We start from the raw sequence: 15,829 nt of genomic DNA on the forward strand, positions 1-15,829 counted from the left end.
TCAATTAATAAATGAACATTTTAATTATTAATGAAATATGCTAAATTAACTGCTCTGAGGAAGTTTTATGACACTTAAAGATAGAGTCCAATATCACACTTAACTGAATCAATTCTGATTTATTATTGCAGCACCTTTTTGGTTAGCTTTCTAGCTTATGAGCCTACAACCTCATTTCTCTGGGCATTTTCCCCAGTCATCCCTCTTCCTTATCCACGGGGGTGAGGGACTCATGTTTGTGGTGTATGACGACGATCCCCAGCCTTTTGGCACCAGGGACTGGTTTCGTGGAAGATAATTATTCCACTGACTGGGGTTTCAGGATGATTCAAGTGCATTACATTTATTGTGCACTTTACTTCTATTATTATTACACTGTAACAGATAATGAAATAATTATACAACTCACCATAATGCTGACAGGAGGCAGAGCTCAGGTAGTAATCCGAGCGATGGTGAGCAGCTGTAAACCCAGATGCAGCTTCGCTCACTCACCCTCCACTCGCCTCCTGCTGTGTGGCCCAGTTCCTAACAGGCCACAGACTGGTACTAGTACGTGGCCCGGGGGTTGGGGACCCCTGGTGTATGACACTGACCCTATCTAGACCAACCGAATTTTCTGTCAGGTTTTGGGGACTGTCGTTAATGCCCAGAGACTCACTGGACCCATAGCATGCAAACGTGGGAGCTACAGGGTAATTGTGTTCGACCATGTGTCCTGGGGAACTAACTGTACATAATGAGCTAATGTATATTATAATATATAGTTAATATTATATATATATTGTTATGGGGAATAAAGTTTATTTTGGCAGAGAGTGTTAAAGAGAAACCAAGCCTGCAAAAAGAAAAGAAAGAACAGCTAAAGAGCAAATATAGGAGAGGAAGTCATCTTCAGATAATCTCAGCTCTTGGTTTCCTTTTTTTCCCTAGATCTGGCCACATTATTGCAATTTTGCCTACAAAGGACACCCCTGCATCCTTATACTAGATTCTATTTTTCATTAATCTAGATGGTTACTTTCTTTGAGGGGGACAAAAGACACATCTAATATGATTACTAACTTGAATAAAATATATATGCTCTTTCATGTGCCATGTGCCAAGTATCAGGCTATCGTGCACAGCAGAAGTCTTACAGACATCAGTTTTGAAACAACTGTTCTGAACTCAACATTTAGTGTTTCTTGTAATCAATTATCCCTTCCTGCTACAGTGGCTTTGCCATCTGTGGATTCTATCACTTGTAAATTTGGAACATGTCTAGGGATTGATGTAATACAGGAGGTCTAGGTTCAAATCCTTGCCCTCCCATGTAGAGCTGGGTGATCATGAGTGTGTCCTCTGTTCTTGAAGAATCTCAGGTATATTCATCCACACAATGAAGAGGGAACACAGAATATCTCAGTGACCCCCACCTGTGAACTTCCCTGAATCTGTGGTTCCTTTCTCTATGGGACGGTCCCTTGAAGAGAACACAGCAACGCTCTTACAGCAGTATTTCATTATTCCACGTTGAGTCTGGTACCCCTCACCTCTTTAGCAGTCTATGTTCTAGGAGATTCTTCAAAGCCTTCATCTTCCCCACTAGGTTCAACAACCAATAAAATGATTCAGGGAGTTGATGTCCTCCAACCTCTATTATTGGTACAATGAACTGATTAGCCATGATCACAGAAGGCTATCTATGAAATAAACATCAGGGCCTCTCACTTACAAAGGCTGAACTAGCTACCTCAGCAGCTGATTATTCAAACTGGTGGCAACAGAGACCAACCTTCATTTGAAGAGACTAATCAGCCACTTGCTGGTGAGTTGATTGCATTAGACCATTTTCAGCTGAAAGGACCAGTGATTCACCTTGACTAAAATTAACATCTTTTCTGAGTATAGGTCATCTTTCCTCTCTGTAGGGCATTAGCAAACATCACTATCTGAAAGTTCATAGAGGGTTTGATTTAATGACGTGGAATCCTGCATAATATCTATCAGACCAAGGGGTTCATTTACCAAAGTAGATGTTCCTGTGGGATCATGATTATGGGTTCCACTGATCCTTCCATATCTTGCACCGTCCAGAAGTAGCTGGCCCAAGAGAGGTAATGGTAATGGCCTTTTGAAAGCTAAGGCACTACTTGGAGATATACTCTGCAAGAATGGGGAACCATCCTGCAGAATGCAGTATGTACCCGAAATCAATGACCATTTTATGGTGCTGTGTCTCCAATAGGCAAAATACATGGTCCAGGAATCAAGGGTGGTAGCAAGAGTAGCCCTGGTTACAGCATTTCCAGTGACCTACTTGGGGAATTTTTGCTTTCCATCTCTGCAACTCTAGGCTTTTCAGGTCTAAGGGCCCTAGTTCCCAGAGGAAAGTTGCTTCCACCAGGGGACAGAGAAAGTCTCATTAACATTTTTAGCAATTTAATGAGGTATAACTGACATATCATAAAATTCACTCATTGTAATGTATAGTTCAATGATTTATGATAAATCTATACACATTTATACCATTATCACTACAAACCAATTTTAGAACATTTACATCACATTAAAAAGTTCTCTCATGCCCATTTGCAGTCAATCCCTAACTCCAGCCCCAGGTAACTACTAATCTACTTATTCCTAGAAAGACTTGTCTTTTCTAGAAATTTCAGATGAATGGAACTATAGAATGTACAATCTTTTGTGTCTGGCATTTTTCACTTAGCATGTTTTTGAGGCTCATCCATTTGTAAAATGTATCACTGGTTTGCTTCTTTTTATTATAGAATAGTATTCCATTACCTGGTTGTACCACATCGTGTTTATCTATTCATCCACTGATGGACATTTGGATTGTTCCCAGTTTGGGGTTATTATGAATAATGCTGCTATGTAACATTTATATACACAACTTTGTGTGGAATTGGTGGGTCACATGATACAGATGTGTTTAAGAAACTGCTAAACTGGTTTTCCAAAGTGCTTGTATCATTTTAAATTCCCAGAAGCAGTGTATGACAGTTCCAGTGTCTCCACAGCCTCGCCAACACTTGGTGTTATTAGTCTCTTCCATGTAGCTCTTCTAGTGGATGTGCAATAGAATGTCATTGTAGTTTTAATTTGCATTTCCCTGATTGCTACTCATATTGAGCATCTTTTCATGTGCTTTTTAGCCATTGACATACATTTTGGTGAAGATATTTTAATTGGGGTGTTTGTCTTTTTATTATGGAGTCACATGTAAGAGTTCTTTTATGTAGCCTGGATACAAGACCACTATCATATATATAATTTGCAAGTAATTTCAGTCCTTTTTATTTGTCTTTTCATTTTTTATGGTATCACTTGAGAAAAAAATTTTAAATTTTGCAGTACAATTCATCATATTTTAAAATTTGATGTCTTATTTAAGAAATCTTTACTTAACCCAAGGTCATAAATATTTTCTCCTATGTTTTCCTCTAGAAGTTGTGTGATTTTAGGTTTTACATTTAGGTCTGTGATCCATTTTGAGTTAATTTTTTATATGATGTGAGGCAAGGAGCTCATTCATTTTTTACATATGAATATCCAATCTTTTCAGCACCTTTTCTTGAAAAGAATATCTTTTCCCCCATTGGATTGCCTTGGTACCTCTGTTGAAAGTCAACTGACCATAAATATAAGGACTAAATTCTGGACTTCCTTTTTTTTCGTCTTAAAAGTATGGAATGCTTCACAAATCTGTGTGTCATCCTCACACAGGGGCCATGGTAATCTCTGTATAGTTCCAATTTTTGTATATGTACTGCCAAAATGAGCACTGGACTTTCTATTCTAACTATTAACTTTAAACTATGGCTATCCGCCAGGCATGCTGGACTTCTTACATCAAGAGACCAGTAGGCAAGGAAAGGAGTCACTATCCTAGTGGCATATAACTGATCCTGCCCACAAGGAAGAGATAGGGCTGCTTTTACACCTTGAGGGCTACTATGAACTGAATTTTTGTGTCCCACCAAAATTCATATGCTGAATCCCTTAGAATCTATTACCTAGGAAACCCAAACAATGACCACTATGTTTTTAACAGTAGGATAATATTGCAGAGCTTTAGGAACATGTTGTCTGATTTTTAGGAGAGCCACCATTTCAGTCCAGAAGTTATTCCATTCGAAGAACAACACAGCTGTGGAGGTAGAAAGAAGACAGCATTTCTCTCTCTCTCTCTCTCTCTCTCTCTCTCTCTCTAACACACACACACACACACACACACACACACACACACACACACACACACAAGAATGTGGCATTGCATGGAGAAAAGGCATTGTGCATTTTCCCCTTTGAGGGGGCTAGGTGTGAGTATCAGGTTTCAGAATTATGAAGGAAGCCAAGCATTTGTACAAACTAATAGTACAACAGAGGTGGTTGTGGGACTGTTGCAAGTTCAGAACTAGTGCTCACAATTTGAGGAGCAAACAAAACTACCCAAGTTGACCCAAGAAGAGCATGGTGTGGTGAATTCCAAGAAGTGGTGGACATTGCAAAACTGGGGTTCTGATGTGTCTAAAATTTGCTCTGTATAATTCTAGAATGGCAATTATTGAAGACAGTACTTCTCAAACTTTAACATGCATATAAATCATCTGAGAATTTTGTCAAAATGCAGATGGTTCACTAAATCTGGAATGGGACTGGAGATTCTGCAGTTCTAACAAGATCTCAAGTGATGTTGCTGGTGTTAGACCACTCATTGATTAGCAAGTACCCAGAATATTCTGGTAGTACTAGTCTGGCACTGGGGTTGAGTCACTCATTTGTTTGCCTAATTGACATATGATGTATGTATGTATACTGTATGTATGTCAAATGCATCCTTGTTTGAGCAAGAATTTTGAGATTACTAAAAGTAATTCCTAGAGCAACCACTAGAAAAATAAGGCAAAGAGCTATAGCTAAAAAGCCAATACATAAACTAAAATGGAATTAGTTCTGAGAACTATTCAATTAACCCAAGAGACTGGAGGAAAATAGGAACAGATGAACAAAAAATAGATGCAATAAACAGAAAACAACAACAAAATAGTAAACTTAAACTCAACTATTCAATGATTATATTAAATAAAAATGGATTAAACTTACTAATTAAAATACAGAGACTATCAGACTGGGTAAAAAAGCAAGTCTCAACTATATTCTGTCTAAAAGAAGCATTTAAAAAATAAAGACACAATTTCCCTCCTTTATATGGTAAATAATATTCCATTGTATATATGTACCACATCTTCTTTATCCATTCATCTATTGATGGACATTTAGGTTGCTTCCATGTCCTGGCTATTATAAATAGTGCTGCAACGAACACTAGGGTGCACATGTCCTTTTGAATTATACTTTTCTCAGGGTATATGTGCAGTAGTGGGATTGCTGGGTCATATGGTAGTTCTATTTTTAGTTTTTTAAGGAAGCTCCATACTTTCTCCATAGTGGCTGTGTCAATCTACATTACCACCAACAGTGCAAGAGGGTTCCCTTTTCTCCACACTCTCTCTAGCACTTATTGTTTGTAGATTTTTGATGCCATAAAAAGGAACGAAATTGGGTCATTTATAGAGATGTGGTTGGACCTAGAGACTGTCATACAAAGTAAAGTAAGTCAGAAAGAGGAAAACAAATATCATATATTGGGCTTCCCTGGTTGCTCAGTGGTTAGGAATCCGCCTGCCAATGCAGGGGACATGGGTTTGAGCCCTGGTCCAGGAAGGTTCCACATGCCATAGAACAACTCAGCTCGTGCGCCACAACTACTGAACCTGTGCTCTAGAGCCCACGAGCCACAACTACTGAAGCCCACACGCCTAGGGCCTGTGTTCTGTGAAGAGAAGCCACTGAAGTGAGAAACCCGTGCACTGCAATGAAGAGTAGCCCCCGCTCTCCACAGCTAGAGAAAGCCAGCACAGCAGCAATGAAGACCCAAGGCAGCCAATAAATAAATAAATAAATAAATAAATAAATAAATAGTATATTAATGCATATATGCGAAATCTAGGAAAATGGTACAGATGATCCTATTTGCAAAGCAGAAATAGAGACACAGACATAGAGAACAAACGTACGGACACCAAGGGGAGAAAGATGGGGTGGAATGAATTGGGAGATTGGGATTGACATATATACACTGCTATGTATAAAATAGATAAATAATGAGAACCTGCTGTATAGTACAGGGAACTCTACTCAGTGGTCTGTGGTGACCTAAATGGGAAGGAAATCCAAGAGGATATGTATGTATACGTCTAGCTGATTCACTTCACTGTACAGCAGAAACTAACACAACATTGTAAAGCAACTATACCCCAATTAAAAAAAAAAAGACACATAGGTAGAAGGTAGAAAGATGGAAAAATATATCAAGCAAAGAGCTGGAGAGTTATATTAGTATCAGATAAAGTAGATTTGAAGACAAAGAGTGTTACCAGGATAAAGAGGCACATTTCACAAGGAAAAGGTGTCAGATAATCAGGAAGACATAAAATCATGAATGTGTATTCACTTAGTAACCAAGCCTCTAAATAATATGAATGAAAAACAGACATATTTAAAGGGAGAGATAGAGCCACAGTCAGAACTGGAGATTTTATATCTTTTTCTCAGTAATTGGTAGAAAAATTAGACAAAAAAAATCAAAAGCTTTTATAATAAAACATAGAAAAACATCTTTGTGATTGGGGTGTAGGCAAAATTTTCTTAGAGAGGATATGGAAAGTAATAACCAAAAAGTTTAAAAAATAATAGAGTTCATCAGAATTTAAAACATCTGCTCAGCAGAAGACACTACTAAGAAAATGAATATGCAAATCACCGACCAGTAGAATATTCACAGAACACATATCTGACAAAGGACTTGTATCTAAAATACATAAGAACTTCCTACAACTCAATATTTTTAAAAAACAACAGAAAAGTATAATAATGTGCAAAATATTCGAATGGATAATTCACAAAGAAAGATACAGGAATAACCAACGATCACATGAAAAAGTACTCAATATCATTAGTTATCAGGAAAATGAGGCAGGTGAAAACCACAATGAGATACCACTACACCTCACTAGAGTGGCTAAAATTTTAGACTGACAACACCAAACATTGGCAAGAAGGTGATACAAAAACTCTTGTGTTTTGATAAAAGTGTAGAATGGTACACATGCTTTGGCAAAAGACCTGTCCATTTCTTAGAAAACTAAGCATAAACCTGTGCTATGACCCAGCAATCCCATTCTCAGGTATTTCGCCAAGAAAAGTTGAAATATACATCTATAAAAAGACTTGTATCAGAATGTTAATAATGGCTTTACTCATAATGGCCAAAACTAGAAATAGCCAGATGTCCATCAAGAAGGAGAAAGTATAAAACTAGGATGTTCATATAATGGAATACTACTCAGTAATAAAAAGAAACAAATGACAAAACCATGTAACAACATGAAAGATTTCAAGAACATTATTCTGAATAAAGACTTGCACATGATTCTATTTATATAATGTTTCTGGAAGAGTAATACTTAAACAAGGGTGAAAAATATTAGAGGATTTCTAATAATAATAATGAGGATTGACAGGTAAGAAGTATGAGAAAACTTTTTGTTGTGTTGCAAATATTCTATAATTTGATAGGATTTGATTACATGAGTGTGTACATCTGTCAAAACTCATTGGATGATATACTTAAGACTTGTGCATTCACTGTGAGAAAATTTTATCCAAAAAAGTGGACTACTATCTGTCTGTCTGTTGAAATATACAGACTTTTGATAGTGACTTCTCTTGGCAAGCCACAAATTTGTCTAGTGAACTTTCTAGCAGCTTCATTACAGAAGGAAGGTATTTTCTATCAGGGACTTGTTCTTGTACGTGTTACTATTTCTTTCCTATAAATAATAGTGGAAAGCTCCTCTTACAAGCAGATCATCTGAGGGTCTGAGATTCCCTGTGACACTTGGACTGATGGCAGAGTCTGACTTGATAGAATAGCTTTTGGTCGCGATTTTATTATATATTTATTGAGGCACTGTTTAATTACTGTTAATTATTCGTTGAGTTATTGTAAATGGTTGTGCTTAGTTCAAGCTCACATCTTCAGTGTAACTGAGCATATCTGTAATGACTTATTATCTTCCTATCTTTGAAGCTAATATGCAAAAGAGGAAGTAATCATGTCCCGTGTGGCCCTCAAGAGCCAAGTGAAGACCTAGGGTAGCACTGCAGGGAGACAGGCAGGCTTTGGTCCAGAATGAGGAAAAACCTTCTGATCACTAATATTCTCTGGCAATAGGAAAGACTTTTGGGGAAGTAGACCACTTTTTTCACCTCTTCCTTTCCCTAGCTTCTTCCTCACAGCTTATAACCATGCTGCTTTTATTAGTCATCTATTATTCCAAAACTTAACTACTCCAAAACATAGCAGCTTAGAAGAACACACATGTATTGTTTCACAGTTTCTGTGGGCCAAGAATCTGAGCACAGATTAGTTCGGTCCCCTGCTTCAGGGTGTTTCACAGGACTGTAATCAAAATGTTGGCTAGGGCTGGGATCTCATCTGATGGTTTGACTGGGGAAGGGTTAAACTCCAAGCTCACTTACATTGTTATTGCCAGGAATCAATGCCTTGAGGGCAATTGATCTAAGGGCCTCAGTTCTTCACTGAGACCTCTCTCAATTCTTTGCCAAAGGGACTCTCCAATGTGGCAGTTTTCGTCATCAAAACTACCAAAAGAGTATATTCTTTTGCTGAGAGGCAGTTACTAAAGGGGAGGGGATTATATAAGGCCATGAATTCCAGCAGGAAGGAATTACTGGGGGTCATCTGAAAGGCTGCTACCACATTCCAGATTCCACAAACTTAGGATGTCTTCCCTGGACTTTGTTCTATACTTCCTGTTCCATGATACTTTTCAAACAAATGACTTATTGAGGCTGTGGAAGGAATACTCAAGCCCAAGACCTGTGCCAACCTCTATCCCCAAGATGGTATTCCCCATTTCCCCATCCTTTGCCTGTCTCTTCATGTGTAAATTCTACCTCATTGTCCCTGGCCAGAAATTCTCTCCTCCTTGAAGTCTCCTCATGGCTCTGGGTGGAAGTTCCCCCAAGTGTCTAAATCATGACCTTGAGCACTTGGTTTAGAAACATTGTGTCCATGTTGCTTGTTCCACAATGCCATGAACACAGAGTGTTCATAAATAATTTTTATCTCCCCAATTGCTCTTTTAAAGAAGTTTAAGCATTTTGAAGTTTGTAGAAATTCAAGCAGCACATGGAAATGCTTCCCCGATGGCCTCCAGTGGCCTAAGAGTGGAAAATTACAGCAGGAAAAAAGGAAGGAGAAAAAGAAGTTTTTCTGGAGTGCTTTCAGCATAATTGGATCTTGGGGACATTTTCCCAAAAGTATAAAAAGTTTCCTGACTTTGTATGATTCCATTTCCAAACTTTTAATCACTTCAGGGAACACAACAGTCCCATCTGCAGTACTGATTTCAAATTGCCTTCTACACAGAACTAAGACAGAATGGGAGGAACTGGCTTTCACCCCTTCTTCAAATCAGAGGTGGACATCTCAGCCTGGGCTTTTCAGTGTTGATATTTCTGGCCTATGTACTGATCCTAGGCCATAGGAACCCCTCCTCAGTAGGTTCCTGAAAAAGGTAAGTGAGAGTTCTTATAAGACTAATCCCCAATCTTTATTAGCGCAGGGCCATTTCCAGCTTCTGAACTGATTTTTCAAAGGGGTTGAGGTTTGAGAAATGAGAAATCAAACAATTTCGAAGATGGAGGGCCGTGCAGAACTCATTGGTCAGAAAAACCTAGATGGCAAGAAGCCTATGAAACTTTGTCTCATTTCATGGATTCCTCTAACTTCAGAGACACCTCAGGATGAGATGGTCCTACAATTTCAGAGCCCCTTCTTGTACAGCTCCAGGGAACATCATTCACACTGTAGCCATGGAAATGGCTGCAGTTGTCCTGTTGTTATGCTCCAGAGGTGCCATTTATATTGCCTACAATGAAAATGGAGTGTCCAGGAGCTGCATATCCCTGTGGCCTGGCCTCTGGGGGGCCTCATGGGATGAGCAGCCCGGACTTTCTGAGCACTCCTTGCCCACTTCAACAAGAGCAGCTCTGCTTTATACTGGGGTGGGATGGGGGTTCTGAACTTAAGAAAACAAAAGTTCTCTTTCTTAAAGAGTTTGAATATCATTGATCTCTTCCAACCCCAACACAGAATAGGGTAACCTGAGGTCGTAAGAGAGGGAAGAAGTACTGAAGTCTACACAGCAGGTTAAGATGCAGCCCAAATCTCTGTGCTTACAGACCTGATGTATTTGCACAAATTCAATGCAATTCTTGAAGGAAGCCAACCACCATTATATGAACAAGAAAAACTTAGAAAACTGCCTGCTTAGCTCACTACGAAAAAGAATTTTATAATACTCTAGAGCTCTGCGTATATGGAAGTAGGTTGTTTGGGAATGTGGTGGGCTCCTCATCATTAGAGGGAATCAAGATGAAACTGAAAAGCCGTGCATGACTGTGGTGCAGAAACAGATCTACAATGGGAGACTAGATGACTTAGAGTTGGACTAGATTACTTGGGGAGTATAATCAGTGTCAGGATATAAGTCTGTGTGACATACCTAGAAGCTTAGCCAAAAGGTTTAAGGACTATTAATGTCCATTCATTCCTCTGTGGACATTCACCAAGAGGGAATGACAACAAAAAAACAACAGCATAACATAACATAAAATAGGCATTGTTTAAGGGTACAAACTTGTGACAAGTAGTAAATAACCCAGTGACCTAATGCACAGTATAATGAATATAGACAGCAATATTATAATAACACATTGTACACCTTAAATTTACATGTTCTATGTCAAATATATTCAAGACTGAAAAAAAAAAAAGAAAAAGAAAAAAGCACTGCTTTTGTTATCCAAGAGAACTAGATTTCCAGAAGCTATGACTCTCTGTGGATTTTTAGAGACAGTCCTCTGTCTATCTTCACGAAATATCAGATTCAAACTATTAGGAACATATCAGCATTTTCAGATCACAAAATTACCTTGACCTCCCCAAGGTATCTCTCCACGTCCAGTGTCCTTTTGTCCTTAAAAGTCGAGCTAGATTCTACATCACTTAAGAAGCATTTCATGGCCCCTGTTCCACCAAAACACCGAATGCCCTTTTAGACGTTCTGGCCTCTCTTGAATCCTTCTGCTTCCCTTCCCTGATAGGTTGTGAGCCCACTTAAGCCTGGGCCATGGGACACCCCTCTTCCTCATAGGAATTCTCACACCCATATACTGGGTGATCAGCAAGTGTTTAGTTGGATGGATGGATGGATGGATGGATGGATGGATGGATGGATGAATAAACGGACAAGACAGGTGGCTGAATAGAAAGATAAATGGAAAGCCCTGGATCTAGCATTGCTCACGAGAATAGAGATCTTGAGAACAATAGGAGTACGTTTTCTGTGAATATGATCTGGAGAAACAGAGTGAGTATTCACAACTAATGATTTCCCTAGTATCTAGCACAAAGTGTGAGAACACGGAGCGAACAAAGTCACTCTTCTAGCCAAAGTTTAATGAGATGAATTGCCATATAGGACATAGAACCAATAAAATGAAGGTGTTGTGTATCTTGTCTCTGATCAAATGCATTAAATAATCAGAATCATCATTTTAAACATTGTAAACTTGATATTCTCTGACCCCAAAATAATTTCTGATTTTATCGCTCCTTTTCCTTGGAAACAAATAGAGACTGTGGACTTTCAGAACTGTTTTCTAATCACTCCGCCAGACTGGAACTCCAGACCAGATGCCCTGGACCTACATGAGACAAAGGATGTTGAGTTTGGATAGTTGAGTATTTTATTCAGTTGAAAGACAAGACATACCATGGAAAATGCCAACCAGACAGCCTCTGTGACAGAGTTCATCCTCCTGGGCCTCTCTGCCCACCCAAGGCTGGAGAAAATGTTCTTTGTGCTCGTCCTGCTCATGTACCTGATGGTCCTGCTGGGCAATGGGGTCCTCATCCTGGTGACCATCCTTGACTCTCACCTGCATACGCCCATGTACTTCTTCCTGGGGAACCTCTCCTTCCTGGACATCTGCTACACAACCTCCTCCGTCCCCCTCATCCTTGACAGCTTCCTGACCCCCAGGAAAACCATCCCGTTCCCAGCCTGTGCCTTGCAGATGTTCCTCTCCTTTGCCATGGGGGCCACGGAGTGTGTGCTTCTGGGCATGATGGCGTTTGATCGCTATGTGGCCATCTGCAACCCCTTGAGGTACCCTGTGGTCATGGACAAGGCTGCCTACGTGCCCATGGCTGCTGGCTCCTGGGCAGCTGGAAGTGCTGCCTCCATGGTTCAAACATCCCTTGCAATGAGGCTACCCTTCTGTGGGGACAACGTCATCAACCACTTCACCTGTGAGATCCTGGCTATCCTTAAGCTGGCCTGTACTGACATCTCCATCAATGTGGTCAGCATGGGGGTGACTAATGTGGTCTTCCTGGGGGTCCCAGTTCTGTTCATTTTTGTCTCCTACATCTTCATCCTCACCACCATCTTGAGGATCCCCTCAGCTGAGGGGAGGAAAAAGGCCTTCTCCACCTGCTCTGCCCACCTCACAGTGGTGGTCATCTTCTACGGGACCATCCTGTTCATGTACGGGAAGCCCAAATCCAAGGACCCCCGGGGGGCAGGCAAACAGGACCTTGCAGACAAGCTCACCTCCCTCTTCTATGGGGTGGTGACCCCCATGCTCAACCCCATCATCTACAGCCTGAGGAACAAGGACGTGCAGGCGGCCGTGAGGAGCCTGGTGAGTCAGAAACACTTCACCCAGTGATGTCTGAGGGACAGAGGTCCCTGGAGCTTTGTGCCTCTTGGCTGCTTTCACCCATGAATCTCAGGATAACGTGCCTCCCAAAGAAGATACACGTAAAGAGTGATTACCAGAAAACTGAACACCTATAATGGAGAATTTTAGCTGTTACCGGACCTAATTTTTAAAAACAATGAAACCTAAAACCTAACGGGAGGGTGACGTGAGGGGATGGAAGTGCAATGCTGCTGAGAGAACAATTAATGACGTGTCTGCTTCTCTGCTGGACAAGTCTGAATTCACCTTGGTGAGCAGGCTGCTCCTTCGCTTTGAGAAAAACAGCTTAGTCCTCCTTGCTGGTACACAGAGACTCAAAATCCTGCTCGAAAAGGAGGCACCGGAGACAGTGTGGTGTAACACTTCATGGCATAGCAGTGCGAAAAATAGTCCGCACGGTGGAGGACATAGCACATCTTCAAATTTTCTTTTCCTTGGAAGCAAGGCTGAGACCGGAGGTGGGAACGAAGCTGGCCTTCTTCCTTTCGCTGAGACTCAGAGGAGTTGGGAGCGTGTAGAGTCCACGCAGGGTATCTCCTCGGAAGGCAGGTAAGGTGGATCCTGTAACACGTGTGTGGACGGTCCTAGCCTGGTGTCTGGTCTTCAGCTTTGTTTTCCTGCCCTCAGTAAGTCTTAAGTGCGCAGTCTGGTCCTAGAGTCCGGAGAGTTAAAGGAGGGATCCGTGGGGAGAGCAGGGCAGGGGCACCACAGCAATCTGAGGGAAGCTGGAGTCAGGATGGCGAGACGTGACTGGCAGAAGACAGAGCGAGGTGGCCGCCTGAGGAGAACTGGGGTGGTGAAACTGAAAGGCGGAGCCAGTTCACGTGTACCTGACAAGAGGTCAGAGGTAAAATGTGTGAGGATCTCCGTCGGCAGTGACATAAAAGGGGGCGAAGACATTGTAAGGGAGAGAAACTGCCTCTTTTTCCTCGAGGCAATCAGATGTCACGTTTTTTTCCTGAGGATCAAAACTTTCTAATGAAAACAAAAGCTCTCAGCCTGCCTTGCTTGGTGTCCCGGGCTCCTCTTGCCTGAGACGTGCCCAGCCACTCTCTTGGGCCCCGCAGCTCTCTCCTGCCATCCTGGGCAGAAACTCAGACACGGGCACTGCCCACGTGGCTCCTTCAACAGTCTCTCGGCTGTGGGAGCACAGGGCGTGCTCCTGTTTCACCCTTTCATGCCCAGTATAATCTGTCCCACCCTGGGGATGGATGGGCCTCTCCCTATTGAGCACAGAGCCCACCTACGCCCTTCGTAGCTCACTACAGGGAGGAGGACAGCAACTCGGAATTAATTCTAAGCTTCACAAATCAAGAGTTGATTTAAAAATGAAACATGCTTGCAGAGCAAAGTTCCTTTCCAACATACTGTATTTCACTAGTTTTGGCTTAGAGAACTGTGCCTAGTTCCCACCCGTATCTTTCTAAAGGACCGAAGGAGGTGTTCCTCCAGTTGCTGAAAGAGCTGCTGGCAGACAGCCTTCAGCTGTCAGTCATTTTGGGAATTAGATAAGAGGGCTCAGTAGCTGAAGGGATCTGACTCACCCAAGGCCATGCTCCCTTCCCCAAAGCAGCCCATATCCAATGACTGATTGGTGAAGGGATATAAATGCCTTGTCCCCACTAGGGACAACTCTGAAGGGCCACCCCAGTACCAGAGTCCCCCATGGGGTTGACTGAGGCCTTTGTTGAGACTGTATCACAGCCCAACTTCCCCTCTGCCCAGACCTCTGCCCTCCTCCTCCCTTCCACCAGTATTGATCCCAAGAGCGCTCCCTAATAAATCTCTTGCACCCCGATCTCTGTCTCAGAGTTTGCTTCCTGGAAAAACCAAACTGTGACACCATGCAAAGTCCAGTGCTCAAGTAACACATGTTCTGTTTTCAGAATCTTGGACATTGGTGACATTTAGCAAAAGTCATGTAGAATAGTTGGATGAGGCAGTATAGTGTTGTGTCAGTATCAGAAGCTTTGGAACCAGACCTCAGTTAAATTCTCTTTATCATGTTTGTAACCCTGAAGTTTGTTTTATATTGTATATAACTTCTCAGAACTCTTTCTACCACCCCACCCTGCCTACCTCTCTAGTTCAGTGTTTCCCAATCTTTTTCTTGCCATGAAACACAGAAAACAATGGGATTTGCATGCATCCTGGATTAAGTGGACGAGTCTACTCATGGCTGAAGGCAATTCACCTGGGGACTTAGGTCACTACATGTTCTGTTTAGTGACCCCCTAAGGACTCTGAGCATGGTGTATCTGGAGCCTGCAGCATCCTAGCTAGAAAGCCCTGCCAGCAGTATCCTCCTATAGCACCTGATGAGAGGACAGTCATGCCCCTTTGGCCACAGCTGGCTGGACTCTTGACCCAAACTGGGCTAATCATATTTTCTCTCCAAGGAATTTGGAATTTGGATATAGAGACCCTTATTAGTTGGCATAGGGCTCTTGACCACATAAATCCAGGTGTGATGTGGCCACGTGCCTTGCAAGAAAGAGAAAGCTGGTCTGCAGAGAGAGATGACAAATCAAACGCACAGAGAGGACCATGAGAACAGAAATAGAGGCTGCAATACATAAGCTAAGACTTGGAGAAGTCCTTTTTTCTTTCATGTTATGGGAAAACCTAAACCTATAGAAAAATAGAGGATAATAAAATGACCATCCCACAATGATCTGTGCATGGTCAGTCTTGTTCATCCCTACCTCCGTGGACTATTTCTCCCTCTCCTGGATTATTTTGAAACAAATCCTAGGTGATCATAGCATTTCATCCTTAAACATTTCAGTATTTATCTCTAAAAATTAGTACTCTTGGAAATATAAATAAATTACTATTGAAGCCAAGCAAGACACTGCAAGGTCCTCCAGGGTACAAAAAAGTTTTTCCGTGTCATCAGTTT

At 41.5% G+C, this 15,829-nt stretch overlaps 1 protein-coding gene and 1 non-coding gene across 2 annotated transcripts; one reads left to right on the forward strand and one right to left on the reverse strand.

Moving 5' to 3' along the window:
* Positions 1 to 3,684: 3,684 nt before the first annotated feature.
* Positions 3,685 to 3,788, reverse strand: LOC130847298 (U6 spliceosomal RNA). The gene has a single exon (XR_009052072.1). It is a non-coding gene; the product is annotated as a U6 spliceosomal RNA (small nuclear RNA).
* Positions 3,789 to 11,934: 8,146 nt separating this feature from the next.
* On the forward strand, positions 11,935 to 12,894 carry LOC130845447 (olfactory receptor 13C7). The gene has a single exon (XM_057722654.1). It carries the CDS (start codon positions 11,935 to 11,937, stop codon positions 12,892 to 12,894), a length of 960 nt encoding a protein of 319 aa, XP_057578637.1.
* Positions 12,895 to 15,829: the final 2,935 nt, after the last annotated feature.

Source organism: Hippopotamus amphibius, chromosome 2 (genome assembly GCF_030028045.1).
Source record: "Hippopotamus amphibius kiboko isolate mHipAmp2 chromosome 2, mHipAmp2.hap2, whole genome shotgun sequence".
NCBI lineage: Eukaryota > Metazoa > Chordata > Mammalia > Artiodactyla > Hippopotamidae > Hippopotamus > Hippopotamus amphibius.

Excerpts from the sequence above, each read along its gene's own strand:
- LOC130845447 (XM_057722654.1), top strand. The coding sequence starts at position 11,935 with ATGGAAAATGCCAACCAGACAGCCTCTGTGACAGAGTTCATCCTCCTG.